The 15,987-nt window shown below is 30.7% G+C and overlaps 2 protein-coding genes across 2 annotated transcripts; both read right to left on the reverse strand.

Annotated features, from left to right (window-relative positions):
* Nucleotides 1-2,257: 2,257 nt before the first annotated feature.
* Nucleotides 2,258-4,753, reverse strand: LOC131627897 (uncharacterized). The gene is made up of 3 exons (XM_058898749.1): nucleotides 4,470-4,753; nucleotides 4,170-4,352; nucleotides 2,258-2,685 (listed from the first exon to the last, which is right to left on the reverse strand). The coding sequence occupies exons 1-3, from the start codon at nucleotides 4,628-4,630 to the stop codon at nucleotides 2,436-2,438; spliced, it is 594 nt and encodes a 197-aa protein (XP_058754732.1). The 5' UTR covers nucleotides 4,631-4,753; the 3' UTR covers nucleotides 2,258-2,435.
* A 7,734-nt stretch (nucleotides 4,754-12,487) lies between these two features.
* Nucleotides 12,488-13,571, reverse strand: LOC131627898 (transcription factor bHLH146-like). The gene has a single exon (XM_058898750.1). It carries the CDS (start codon nucleotides 13,318-13,320, stop codon nucleotides 12,853-12,855), a length of 468 nt encoding a protein of 155 aa, XP_058754733.1. The 5' UTR covers nucleotides 13,321-13,571; the 3' UTR covers nucleotides 12,488-12,852.
* Nucleotides 13,572-15,987: the final 2,416 nt, after the last annotated feature.

A 15,987-nucleotide genomic window follows, 5' to 3' on the forward strand; every position in this document is an offset into this window, starting at 1 on the left:
ACACTATAAATTTGTATGGTTCAGATATAGAGTTAAAGACAAAGAGAAATAATTGAATAGAAAAATAAAATGTGTTGTTAGACAGAACTCCCTATATAAAAGCAACAATGATGAATAGTGTCTTATGATGTAAGTGTAAGAACTTTGTAAAGATAGCATTTTTCCTTAATTAATTTAATAGTTTCTTTAACTATTTTACTAATACTTTCAATAAATGTAATTAATGAGAATTTTAGACTATACACATTGTTTTACAATCGTTTCGTTCAAGAATCAGAACAACTATCATTTTCAACAGAACTTTTCTTATAAAGTAAGCATTATTTAAAGGAAAAAAACACATAATATTTGATTGAGATAGTATTTTGTAGTGTATTTGCATCTTCAATGATTGGTACAAGAGTCATTTCGAGTAACATTGGTCTAGATTAGTGAAAAGGGGTATATTAAAGGTGGGAGAAAAGATTAATGGATTGCAAGTATTCAAGCATGCACAATTTTATTTTTTAAAATCAATAATTCTTATTATATCTCATTTGATTCGATATGATATAAGATTCACTTCATTTGCTCAATATAGAAACTAGCCTAGTATTTAATCAAAAAGATGTTACAAATCTTCCATAATCTACATTATCCTGTTAAGTTTTTTTTTTAATATATAAAGTATAGAATTTGGATTAGATCACTTCTCTTGGTTGGTTAGTCATTGGGGCAAACGTAGTGCTGTAGGGATAGGCTTCAAAGAGTGCTGAATGAATAGGCATCATGGAATAAAGTGCTCAAAAAGGCACCACTACTACTTCATATACTTTGTTTGAATTAAGGATTTCTAAGATAGAGATGAGATGAGGTAAGAATACTATATTTGAACCAAAAGAAGATGCGATAAGACTTATTTTTCTTTTCTAAATTAAACTAGTTATGACATATTTTAAAATAGAATTATGTGTGATTCAACTATTATACGTTGAAACCATGCATGAATTTAGATAAAGCGCTCAATGAGAATTAAGAGGCAATTCTCTTTAAAAAAATATGTTGTCCGACATCGAGAATAGAAAGATAAGTAAGATCGAGTTTCTAGTATCATGTATTGATATTGATGAAATGGTGAAATACGGTCGTATTGAGTAGAAGTGTGATAAAGATTTAAAGGTTATGTGGAGAACATATCACTATAGGCTAACTAAGGGATCTATCGAGTTTGATGAAAAAATTTTAGATATGTCGACGACATAATCAAGATGTTGAAACGACCAGAGTCATCCCGTAGTGTTTAGGTTTTGTCATTTATTATTGTTTTGTTAAGTTATGTACATCTTACAAATTACAACAATGGAAGTGACAAAATGTTACCTAATAAATTGTGTGGTTTAGGTTTAGGGTTTAAGGTTTAGGGTTTCGACAATCACCCTGACCTCCCATGGCATTAGGTCAATCACGAGATGACTATGCTTGTGAGATTAACTCTAAAAATCTCAAGAGCAATTCGTGCAAAGTAATTGTATGAAAAGTAGTGTGTGAATAAAATGCAACTGATTGTATAAAGACAAAATAAATGCAAAACTTAATTAAAAAAAAGCTTTGGTAGACGAAAACTATGCAACATGCAATAAATGACATTAAACGATAATAGAAGTGAAAGACAACAAAGACAAATGTTTCATTTAAGGGAACACAAGAACAATGAAAAGAAAGAACGCAGACTCATACATGTTTCTCACGAACTGTTCCGCTCTTTGACTCAGATACTAATATTGTTTCACTCTTTGATTCGGATACTAATACCACAAGAATCCCATTTGAAAATAATGGTCCAACCTCTAGAGCACAAGTTGTCATAAGTACACCACTTACAATGAATTAGTCTCAAATAGTGATATTCTTAAAAATTATTAATAGAATTCATGTATTAATATGAATCTCACTAATTTATCACTTATATCTATTTTTCTAAATAGAACAAATCCAAACTTCTTTCCAGGAGTATAATTAATTTCGTCCTCTTGATATGTTAGCACATTTGTATACTTAAAGTACTAAGTTTTTAACTGGTCCATAAAATAAACGTGAATTTTATGTCGTTTGAGAGTACAACTCAAAAACTATTTGTGATTATTTAGAAATGTGAAGTGGAAAAGTTGCTCCTAAAATTGAGCACAACATTGATCTTAATATAAAGCTCAAGTTTCCATTTAGACCATGCCTCATCATTTGAGACACCATTTCATAGTGATATTTAGTAGAAAACAGATTTCATGGCTCAGATTAATGCTTCTCTTTCAAGTATAATATATGCATAGCTCAAAGTACAAAATGTTTTGGTCACATATATGTTTGATCTTCCATTCCTTTAAACATCTATATTTACCACAAACACTCTCTTCAATCAAGTATGAAAATGTTTTTTTTTAGTGATAACGAGCAAGCTATTACTCGTCGTCATCATCGTCAACATTTCTTGATCCGAAGAACCTCCTCACAACAGCAGCACCAGCACCGAGAAGCATAAACAGAAGAATAGAATCAAATCCACCTCCAATGCCTACTGCTACACTTGGACCTGGTGCAAAGAAAGAAAATGGAGACCATCCGTACCCACCACCATAGTATGGCATACCACCGTACCCGTATCCACCGACTAGTGGAGGCGCCACCCGTGGATTAACATAGATGTTGGTCCTGTCATAAAGATAACAAAATTTCATATATATGAGTCCACCAGAATGAAAGAAAAACAAGTGAAAATGCTATGTTTTCTTTTAGTTGTACACAAGTAATCATATAATATATGGAGTAGTTACAAAACTACATTTCCATCCAATTATAATAGATTTTCTTTCAATATGGTCTCTAGTAACAATATAAGACAGTTCTATGTTAGCTACCAAAAATAATCGTTTTGTACAATCCGGTCTCTCCTTTAAAGCATTTCGCCCCTATCAGCCTCATATTCGAGAGATTGTGTATATTCCAGTCTCTCCCCCTAAAGCATCTCGCTCCTATAGATCTCATGCTTGAAGGACTGTGTACAATATGGTTTCTCATAAAGCATTTCGCTCCTATGGGCCTCATGCTTGAGGGACTGTGTACATATCCTGAAACTTAGGTCAGATCTATACTCGGGCATAGGAGAGCCCACCCCGATTTCCAAGCGTCTCATGAGGCTTCACTGATCTGGATCAACATAAATGGGTCAAAGTGAACAGTCCCGGCCCAAAGTCAACACATCTAGCTGATAGCTGATATACTTTAATACTCGAATATAGCTTTAAGAGCGTATTAATGGCCATAAATGGTTAGTCTCAAACAAAGAAACAAGGAGCGTTACTCCTATTTACTGCCTTCTGCTAGACAGGGGAACATGCGGTATAATGACAAATAAATTGGTCATACAGGCTAAGAGTCTAGGATACCACATATAAACTGGCAATCGCTATACATTGAAAAGGAAATTCATATGCAAATCATTCAGAGAAGATCCTTATTGGCCCTTGATAGTAAGGTATAGACAACTTAGCCCCGCTGATCATACATCAGTGGGATAACAATGATGTACTTTAGACTTGGAGGGGAGTGTTGGAAATTAAGAAATCTCACATCGGTGAGAACAAGGAAAGCTAAGGTGTTTATTGGAAAAATTGAACCATTGGACCTCCAACACTTAGAGCACCAACTAGCGACTATGTTAGTTACCACACTCCATTTGGCCTTTGGAAATATCCATCCTAGAAACACCTATTTCTTAGTTTTTGGAATAAAAAACATCTATCTCAAGAACAATCTCACAACGCCTAAAAATATGCACAATGAATTCATTTGTATTTTGAACATTTAGGAGCATTTGACTCCTAGTGTTTCAACTATTCATCATCACTAATATCCTCTTTTGAAATATACTAACCAAATATTTTATGAGACAGACCATTTTAACCATGACAAATTTTGCGCTCTATGTGGTAGCCTCTCTTGCGTGCTCTTAAAGACGACCCTCATACTGATATGTTACTAACTATTGCACATCACTAATCTCCAACATTCTAACAAAAAAATTCCTAGTGTAACACTCATCCAATTGGGTTTGTATCAAAATCCAACAATATCGAAACCTCGAAACAAAACCGAGTTAAAATTTGTTGAATAAAAGAAAGATATATAGATGATACCTGGAATTATTGTTGATTCTTGGGGCGGAGTTGCGAGGAGCAGCTGATTTGAAGGACTGGCCACCAATTCTGCCACCAGTTTTGGCAGCTGATGCATCATGAACTGATCCAAACGTTAACACACCAGCAGCCACTGCAATCAATGCTAATTTTCCTAACTTGTTCTCATTCTTCTTCCTATCACTATACATAACAATTATTTACTCAATATAACCAAATAAACAAAGCAAAAAAAAACAAACTCAACAAATAGTGATGATGATTTTAACACTAGAGTTGAAGACAATAGTAGCATCCTACCTTAATGGAGTTGGAGATTGTTCCTGTTGTTGTTGTTGGCTATCTTGTTGTGGTGGTGAGCAACTGCAGTGGATGACTAAGGTTTTCCTGCTGTTCTTGAAATTTGGGTTAAGAAGGGTTGATGTGGGGATAAAGAAGCTTTGTTGTGAGGTTGACCACATATTTGTGATGCTTACCTAGTTGGCACCAAAACCTTATTTGATGTCTTTGATACAAACAATGGGAATTTGATGATTCTTAATTGTTTGTGTTTCCTGTGTTTTGTTGGGATGTTTATCTCTCTCATACTACACACTTCATCTTAAACCTCAGCCTTTTTCTGGTTGTACACTTGCCACGTGGCACAATAGTCATTCTGTTTATTTTATTCGTTTAATAATTAAAGATATATTTTTCTCTGACTAATCAAATATCTATTGAGAAGTATGTTAGATTCATCACTCTTAAAAAAACCAGACAAAAATTTCTCACATTATAAGATTTGTGGAAAAATAAAATAATAGAGAAATACATAGAGAAACATGGATTTAAGGCCGAATATGAAAAGAGTTTTTTTATTTATTTTAAAGGAAGCTAAAATTAATAAACGAAGATTGATACAAAAGCGAAGGGGGGACATAAACCGAAACCCTATCAGAAAGATATGAACCTAAAGAATGGCACACCAAGCCGATTCTTTACAAAATCTGCACGAATATTCGTTGGATGGAAGAATAGTAAGTAGGATCGGTTAAGTTAAGACCTAGGTTAGCAAAAGCATCAACACAATTGTTGTTTTCTCTAAAAATATGAGAGACTATAAAATTCCAAGAGGAAACTAAGTTTATACAATTAACCCAACAGTTTTTTATATGCCACGGGACCGAAAAAGGAGACCTGGACGTCTTGACTACCGCCATATAATTTGTTTCCAACCAAAGAGACTTCCAATTATTCTTATGGGCGAACTCAATTGCAAAAATCGCACCGAAGAGTTCGGCAATGAGCGAAGAAGAAAGACCCAACCGAATGGCATACGCCCTAAGGAAACCACCCTCACTATTGCGTACAATACCACCACAAGCAGAATTACCGGAGGGAGAAACCGATGCCCTGTCACAGTTGATTTTAACCTAGTTCCTTGGAGGAGGCTGCCACAGAACCTTAAGAATCTGAGGATCATTGGGAGGATGAATTAAGACACGGAAGCTCTTGAGGAGAATAAAATCATGCATATCCAAATACGAATCAGCCGCATTATTCGCAGCTAAGGAAACACAATCCAGAATACTAGAGAAGATAAAAGAAACATTAAAAGCGATGTTCTGGAATCTAACCTTGTTTCTAGCCTGCCAGATGGAATTCAAAACAGAGATTACCGTAGCACAATGTAAGACTTTACATTGTCCCGACGCTGCCTTGGTGAAAATTTTCTTAAAATCATCCCAACAAAGAAATGGCGCACTAATCCGAAGCATATAGCTCACCCAATCCCAAAGCCAAGTAGCAAACTTGCAAGAAAAAAATAAATGTTGAGAGGATTCCTCATCTTCGTTGCAAAGGTCACACCGAAATGGAAAAGCAAAACCTCTTCTTTTCCAATACATGCTGAACTGAAAGGATAATGTTTGGTCTTCTCGAGAAGTGAAGAAATATTCTCAACCAATCTAGCCATTTTCTCGAGATCTTTGAAACATTTTTTTAAATCTTTTTGGAGGATTGTAAAGACTGATTTTTGAACATTTTAATCAAAATTTGTAATTTCTTGAACATATTTTTCTTTAGTATATTTTTTTTTCTTCTGTTTTTATCTTTTTGTTGATGACAAAAGGGGGGAGAAGAAGGATAATTATTTAAGCATCTGAATCTGATTGATTGATATTGTTTATGCTTAAAATCTGAATATTCGATTATTGTGATTCATTAATAAATTTAATTAACCTGACTAGGACTTAGAGGGATCTTAAAAACCTCACCCTTAAGGACTATCTGATTAAGGGGAGCTTACAAATCTCATCCTTAGGCTTATCATACTTAGGGGGAGCTTACAAACCTCATACCTTGAAGTCAAAATGTTAATTAAATCAACAACCATTGTTCTTAAATACTTGTGTTTCTCATCATCAACAAGGGGGATATTGTAGGAACAGAATTAATTTATACCATATCCCTTAGATTTTGATGATAATAAAATATTTAAAGAATAACTGGGTAGACTAATTTGTGCTCAAGTGTGCAGGTTCAAAGATTAATATGATGATTGGAAGTTAATTCTGAAAGTACATTGAACATTCAAAGAGAAACTCTTAAGAGGCAAATTTTGAAGATCATACTCTAAAGGATCAACTTTTTATCAAGTCATCTTCTGATGGTCAGAACCAGAAGTCTCCAGACTTTGATTAAGTCAACTTATGAAGAGTCAGAGTCTGAAGGATCAAAAGCCAAGACTCAGACTCTAAAGGACCAGAACCTGAACTTAGTCAAAGTTCAAGAATCGAGGAATTCCTGACAGGTCGCTATCAAACTCTGAGGTCAATTTGTCCAGTTCTAGTAACGTGAATACTTAGCAGAAAGTTGCAGTAGTCTGAAGAATTACAATTGATAATTCATTTTGTAGCAAAGGAGTTTCAAGTAGGATTGTAATGACATTAACCATATAAGGAAGCTTTGGAACAAATTTGTTGATGCTTCTCTTAAAGACTCTCTTGTGCTTGAAGTTCTCTCCAACGACTTTTTCATAGAACTATATAAAAGGAGCTGAAGATTTGGAGAAAGTCACAACAGTGCGTCTTGACAAGAAAAGAGAAGTTACTATATATAGGGGTGTTCGCGGTGCGGTTTGGTTCGGTTTTGAGCATAAAAGTCATCCTAACCGCGAGATAAAAATGCATGCGGTTCGGTTTGGTTCGGTTAATTTTTAAAAAGTCATCCAAACCAAACCAATGCGGTTAGGGTCGGTTCGGTGGGTTGCGGTTTACACCATAAAATAAAAATGTACTGAAATAAAAAAAGAAAGAAAATAATTCATTCTTCCATACATATATTACATATATTACAATACCATAAAAAAAAGAAGTTTTTCATACTAATTACACCAAAATAATTCATTCTTCTATACATGTATTTTACACCAAAATTACTACCATATACCATATAAGTATCAGTATCATATATTTTACCGTACCATACCATGTATTTTACATATACTACGTACTAAATTACTAATATAACTTCAGTTTTTCATACTACATACTATATACAGTTTTTCATACTAATAAACTACATACTACATATACATGTATCAAATAACTTCAGTTCTAAATATTAATACAACATTACAACTTCAGAACTAAATATTATCAGTACTACATATACACCAAATGCGTCTCTAGAATGAGTGAGAGAGAAATCAGAGAATGAAGTTGAAATGTTAAATAGGAAGGAAGAATGAAGGAATAGTGAGTCACGTGACGTGAGTGTACAATATTGCAATTGGATTGGAAATATAATAAATTAATTATAAAAATTCAAAAGTTTAGTTAAATATGCGGTTTGGTTTGGTTTGGTTCGGTTTTGTGAAATGAAAACCACAAACCGAAACGAACCGTGCGGTTTAGCATAAAAATCATCCAAAACCATCCAAACCAAACGCGGTTTTTGCGGTTTTCGGTTTGGATTGGTTCGGTTTGCGGTTTTCCTTTTGGATTGGTTCGGATACGATCACCCCTAACTATATATGTAAAAAAAGAACAAGCTAGCTTAGAACATCTTACAAATTGTACATTCATAGAAGTTCTTAAGTCTTGGAGTTTGGGATTTTATTGTGTTTACACATCATACTGTATATCAAGTATAATTATCACTTGATCACTATCATTTATCTGCTAGATAGATTGCATGAACTATCTCTCTTATGTGCTTGAGCAATCAAAAGTCCCTTACATGTGTGTTTGGGCGTTGGAAATCTCTTGCTTGTGTGCTTGAAATCAGAAGTCCCTTACTTATTTACTTGGACATTAAAAGTCTTTTGCTTGTGTACTTGAGCATTGAAGTCCCTTATTTGTGTGTTTGGGCATTGGAAGTCTCCTTCTTACGTGTTTGAGCAACTTGTAATCAGATTTGATTATATGGAAAATCTCTTGGAAGTGCAAGGGGGCTGAACTACTCCTGATTTGTATGACGAATTAGGATAATTGCTTGTGTATTGTCTTGCTTTCTTATTTACCTCTAATGAATACTATCTGTTGTTATCATTATCAGACTCAAACTCAGATTTTATCCTTATGACCAAAATCTTATAAGAGATTTAAAGAGAAAAAGAAGTAAAAGTCAATCGAATTCAACCCCTCGTTCTTATATTTTTCTCACCTCCGTCTAGGGCTGGCAATGAATCAAACTAACTCGAAAATAGTTTGAAACTCGATTAGAAAATTAAATCATTGAACTAGGTTCATGAAGCAAGTGAGCTGAGTATGAGCTAAAAACTAAATTCGTTAACTAAATGGGTTGAACTTGAACTATACATAGTTCAACTCGATTATATATGAGATACATTATATTGTCTTTAAGAGTAGGTTTAAATATTTGCTCTAAATCTCAGTATCATATTTTATTTTAATCTAACAGTTTTAATTGATAATTTATATTCTCCAGTGAGCAAAATATTTCTACAAATAATTATACAAATAAAATTAACATCGTATAAATTCCAATCTTATAACTTTTATTTTATTTCTATATTTTTTATTTAAAAAATAATAATTTAAAATGTCAAATATATATTATTAAAAAATAGACTTTAAAAAATTACTTTTAAGTCCGTGAAATAAGCGAGTTGAACCTAACAAGATAAACCTAACGAGCTGAATTGAGATGTTCGTGAACTTCTAACAAGTCGAGTTTGACCTGAAAAAAATTTGAGATAAACTCGAACTCGAACTCAAACTCGGTCAATTCTTAACGAGTCGAGTTTGAGCTGAAAAAAGAATTCTTCATAAACTCGAAATCAAACTCGAACTCGATCAATTCTTAACGAGTCAAACTGAGCTGAGGCGAGTTCGACTCGACTCATTTCCAACCCTACCTCTCTCTCTATTTACTTCAAACAAATTTAGCAAGTAAATTTGTAACCTCTAACTAGATCCTTAATTATAATAAACTAATCCCCTCTCTTTAAAAAGACTAATTCACTTAAAAAAACGAGTACATTGCATATATATATATAAAAAAAAAAAAAAAACATCACAAAATAACTAGTAAAGGTAAAGAAAAATAGTAATCAATTCCCTTTATTAAACTATCAACTATTAATTGAAAAATTACTGGATATTATCAAGTTACATAATTTTGTGATGAGATTCCAATTATAATATTTCAGACATATATTAAATGAAGTGACAAAATAAATTTTTTCAATATATTGATAATTTTCATAAAGTTACTTTAGCTTAAAAATACTGAAGAAAAAACTCACACACAAATGCATGGGTAATGTGTATCTGATTCTAAATCGCTTGATATTATTAGGTCATGAGTTTTGTAACAACCCCGGTGACTATTGTAAATGATAGCTCAAGATGATCTTTTCTAAAAATATTCAAGGTATGTAGCTGTATATGAATTGTAATATTGTTGAGTTTGAGTATACTTTACCTTTCCAAGTGATTAGTACAACGGATAAGCCCAAGCTTTGCTTTATAAACACCTTGGAGGATAATTGGAATTAAACGCGTGACTAAATGATATTTTCAAACAAATCATAACATATATCTAAATAATAGATTGAAGTTCGAAGTTGTAGATTGCAACTAATGTTCAATTCTTCATGTAATAAGTTTCCTTAACTCTATAGTTATTACTATTATTCAAATCTAAATCGATTCAAATAAAAACCACAAATTAATCTAAAAAAATTGAAAAACCGCGAAAAATAAATTTTATTAAATATGTTTTGATGTTATTTTGAAAAAATCGCTCTATTTGAATCAGATTTTGGATTGACTTTTGAAAACCAATTCAAACTTAACCGAATCGCATTTATATATTATTATACTTATTTATTTTTTTATTAATATGATATGATGATTAAATTATGATGATAATTATTTTTTAAATACGATTTATTTATTAGTTTTGTTTATTTTATTTATTTTTATTATTTTATTTGTTCAACTAAGATCAATCTTTCTCATTTTGTAATATTAACTTTTAATATATTATATGTTATATATTATATCAAATATATTATTTGTTAGTATTTTTATAATTTTAATAAAAAATATTTTATAATTTGGATATTCAAAAAACGATCCAAATTAAACCACATTAAATTGGATCAGATCAGATCGATTTTTTTAACATATCACCCAAAATTGAAATGCAAGTAACACTTTGTTTGGTAAGACATAATTTTGAGCTCGTGTCTTATAGCTTATAAGCTCATATGACAATTTAGACTTGTTTGGTAACGGTCTTTTCATCACTGGATTATAACTTATTTTACTAGCTTATAGCTTATTTTTCAGACACTATTTCAAATAGCGTTTCACCTTATAGCTTATAGTTTATCATTTTTTCTTCCTTTTTTATCCTTATTATTTTAGCATAAACTCATTTTTATTCTTTATAATTTATTTTAATTTTAAATTAAATAATTATGTATTAAACACCTCTTATGTCATTTTACACTTTTAAGTTATTTGAACCGTTAATTTTACCAAAACTTCAATTAGCTTATCAAATATCAGTCTCAACCATCAGCCATAAGTTATAAGCTATCAATCATCAACCATCAGCTATAAGCTATAAGCTATCAGCTAATTTATCAGTCAACCGCTATTTTTACCAAACAAACCCTAAATCTATCTTTGAATCAGATAAATTTTTACCTCAAAACTTATAAACACTAAACCGCAAAGATCCCTGAATCAGGTCAAACATAATACATAAATAAACAAAATAAAATGCCTAAAATAAATTTCAACAATTTTAAATATCTTATAAATTAAATAGGATAGAATAAAAAATGAATTAAACAATATACTTATTTCAAAAATAAATCAAACCAGTTAAATATAAAAGCATACCTATAATAAAATAAGGGTTTTTTAAGAGAAATATTTTAACTTCCGAGGCTATTAGAATATAAACTAAAATACAGTTTTGATATTCTATTTTGTCTAAATCATAAAATTAGTTTTCATATTTATTTTTTAAATAGTTTTGGTCTCTCATATCTATTTTTCATCCCAAAAACGTTGTTGTGTACTATTCTATTAGATATGTGACGTACTTCTATTGATTTGGCATAAAAAAAGATTAATTATTCATTGTATTTTTGACGATCTTTTTTTCTTTTTGGTCGTCTTCTCTGATCGTCATCTTCATCTTCTTCATCTCTTAGCTTGTTCGTTCGTATTTTTTGTTCTCTAGAAAATATTTTTTAGTTTTCTCTCGTTCAGAATAAATGTCTCATATACAAAAAAATTGACACATCAGCATTTTTTATTTTAAATGAAAGATTTGCATGAGATACTAAAACTGTTTAAAAAATAAATAAATTTTGTGAGCTAATCAAAATAAAAGGACTAAAACTTAATTTAACATAGAATATATTTAAATTAATTAATTGCAGGCTTTTATTTATTTATTTATTTAGGAGTTATAAAAAATCAACTCCAATCTTTCAGATTCTACATCGATTTTGGTTCACATGGAATTTTACAATATTGACCTAACTATACTAGTTTTAAAGCATTAATCTAAATATAAATTAAAAGATTACTTTATGTTATTTTCTACAAGTATTTTTAACCGACAAATCTTTGCATAACCAAACAACATTGTCATCAATCTTATATTATGCAGGAGAATGTTTTTTAAGATATAATATATCTTTTTGTCAAAAAAAAAAAAGATATAAAATATCTTCATCACATTTTAGATAATTAATTGGTTAAATAACTTATACTTTTCCTTGATTTTGTTGCTTCTCTTCATTCCTACATTCCTAAACAGGTAAAAAAATAGGCATTGGCTAATATGCATAAGGATTTTCCTTATGCACCATGCATAAGTCAATCTAAGTCATTGGATCATATTTTTAATCCAGTATTGAGTATTGAGTATTGAGTACTGAGTATTGAGTATTGACTATTGAGTAGTGAGTATTGAGTATTGAGTATTGAGTAATAATTATAATTTGATCTAATGATCCAATGGTCAATAATACTCTATGCACGGTGCATAGATTTTTATCTATGCACCGTAACTGCACCCACAAAAATATATGCAAACAAATTACACAATCATATAAAAAAAATACTATAAAGTTTCTTAAACAACACCATATCTTCAATTTAACATAGTTTATGGAAATCCAAAAATCAAGACATATAAAAACTAATCAACACATCTCTTCCAACAAGCATTGAAGAACATTCACCTGCATTTGCAAACATCTTATATAACTTTCCACTTCATTAACAACTTGTTCATCACAAATCTCATCACCACCAGGTATCAACTTTATCAAATTCTTCATCTTTTCCTCATCTTCATTATCATCATTACCCTCATTACCCTCATTCTCAACTATGCTACTACTCTTATCATTGACATGATCCTTTTGAAGCTTGAGTTTAAGACCATTGCTCCATGCACAACCTTGTGCTGATAAAACCATAGCCATGTCCACTTCATACTTAACATAACTGCTGTTATCATCTTTTGCAAAACTAGGGTTTTCCTTTATCTTCATCAATGCTGGAACTAAATAGCTTAAATAGTTTCTAGCAAATATAGATTGAGCTATTTTGTTTGGTTCCATAGAGTAAACCACACGTCTACGTTTATTTTGTTCTTGTGCCTCCATTAATTCAAATTATGAGGGAAAAGATTGAGAAGTGAAGAAAGATTTATGAGAAATCTAAGATGTTTGAGAGTGGTCAATTTATTTAGATTGTCACATGGAATCACATGTTTAATGTTGCTTTTTTCACAACTATGCCATGTGATACTAGAAAACAAAAAACACTAAAACCCAATTGAGTATAAATGCTGTCACATGATTTCAACTCTTTAAGTGGTAATCTTTCACTTTGCTCTTCACAGGTATTCCCTACTTTATGTACATTTCCCTCTCATTTCAAATCAACCAGCTCATGTTGTTATTACTACTTTTTTCCACTCACATATTCTGTGTCTCCCACCATAGATATCAAACGTTCAGTTATAAATCACAAAATCTTGAGCTGATATATATACCTATTCAAATCAATCAATAAGGTGATTAAGTTTAAGCGAATGTTTGGTTCTGCGCTCACAAGAATAGATTTGGATATATTTATATTTGAGTTAAATATGTTTTTCGTCTTTACAAAATTATCAAATTTGAGTTTTAGTCCTTATAAAAAAATAATTATGCTTTAGTCCCTACAAAATTATTTATGCATGTAGTTTTAGTTCCTATAGAAGAATTAAAACATCATGCAAAAATAATTTTATAAGGATATTTCTTTTATAAAAGTCAAATTTAAAATATTTATAGGAACCAAAAATATATTTAACTCTTTATATTTTAAGTTTTTAAAGGAATATATATATATATATATATATATATATATATATATATATATATATATATATATATATATATATATATATAGGGGTACAAAAGGCCAAGATAAAAAAAATCAACGAAAAGACATAAGATGTACCTAACTCAGTCGGATAAACAAAATCAACTACATAACCAACAACATCAATCACCAAAAAGAAACGAGAAAACAAAATGGAAACATCAACTAAAATCGCGACAAAGTTAGAGCTCCAGACTAGGACCAACATCGACAACACCAAATTTGATGAAACACAACAAGAACACATCCAAGAGAGATCGAAGACATTCATACCTCTATTGGCTTAAGAGCATAATAGGGTTCTCAAGCCGAGCCAAAAAAGCACAAGAGTTGGCATAAACCTAACAAGATATCATTTCTAAGCCAAGAGGATATTCGTGCATTCCACGCCTTTCATTGTCATTGATGAACCAGAGAACACAATATCATTTTGATATTTCTAAACCGACCATATCACGACATATCATATCATCAAGAAACCCCCTTGTCCTACTTGATCCACTAAGTGGGAAAAACATCTATTTTATACTAGACTGAAATCACAAACTCAGAAGTGACAAAGAGATGAGAAGAGGACTCAATAGAAATATAGAAGATCCATGAGTCCAAAAGGAAACATCCCCTCTCTCAAGCAAGTATTCTGTAGTAAGGATTTGGTCCCGTAGGCTGCTAAGAGAGCACAAGACTTTAGAGGGAGTCCAACTATTTCAAATAGTAGGAATAACTACCTACGCAGAAGAGAATTTTTTTTAATACTATTCACCTTTTAGAGATGAACAAATGAGATATCTCAGCTTCAAATTCGCACGTTTATATATGATGTTCCTATACAAGATTCAACTGAGCTATTTTAACGATACTATTATTCAAATAAACCATAAATCATCAATTAAATTTAATGTGAAATTATAGGACCGAAAGTGCATATTGAATGTCCCTACTAGATTTAACGTGATCTGGTTACAAAGTAATGATGATTAAACTTAGAATTGTGTAATTAAAGTGAAATCTTGTCTTTATTGAGAAAAAGAAAAAGAGAAAAAACAGAAAAGTTTCATGAGGTATCTAACAAGATCTTTGACCTTTATTGCAAATATGTATATATAAACTATTTGTCCTATGAGAGCATCTTATCCCATCTACTATCTACTATCTACTATACAAACAATTAATAAAAGATTGATCAATCTGACTATTATGCTCTTAGTTAAAAATTTCTTTACAAATAAAAAAGGGCAATTTGGTAACTAACAAAATCACATATCACTTTTTTAACCTTTCATAACCAAACGCCAATTGTCGGCCTCTCATTGGTCCAACTTTTCAATAACCAACTTTTTCTCCCCAACCCAACTTCTTCTCTCTCTTACTTAAATTTTCAAATTTCTTTCACATTTCATTTTCCCACACTTTCTTACTTTCATTTTAATTTTTTTTCATTTAATCACAAAAATTATTAATAATCTATTTTTTTTAATTTTAATAAAATTAAATATTTATTTATCTCACGGGTCACTATTAATACAATATTTAATTTATTTTAATCGATCATTACACACTTTCTCTTTCTTAATCGATCACTATTAATACAACATAATACTTATTTTATTTTAATCAATCATTGTTTTTATTAGAGAGATAATATCCTTATTTTTATTTTTTTTCTTTTCTTCATTTCAAGATTTTTTTAAAGATTATTTAATACAATTAAATTCATATGATTATTGTTCATTTTACATTTGTATTTAAATATATTTTATATCAGATCAAATAAATTTTTTATTTCACGGGTCATTATCAACAAAGTATCTATTTTATTTTAATCAACAATTACTATAAATTAAGAGATAATTTTTATTTTTAAATGTTAAAATTTCATTTTTTTTTATCTTCTTCTAGAT

This window comes from Vicia villosa, unplaced genomic scaffold (genome assembly GCF_029867415.1).
Source record: "Vicia villosa cultivar HV-30 ecotype Madison, WI unplaced genomic scaffold, Vvil1.0 ctg.000412F_1_1_2_unsc, whole genome shotgun sequence".
In the NCBI taxonomy this organism is placed as follows: Eukaryota; Viridiplantae; Streptophyta; class Magnoliopsida; order Fabales; family Fabaceae; genus Vicia; species Vicia villosa.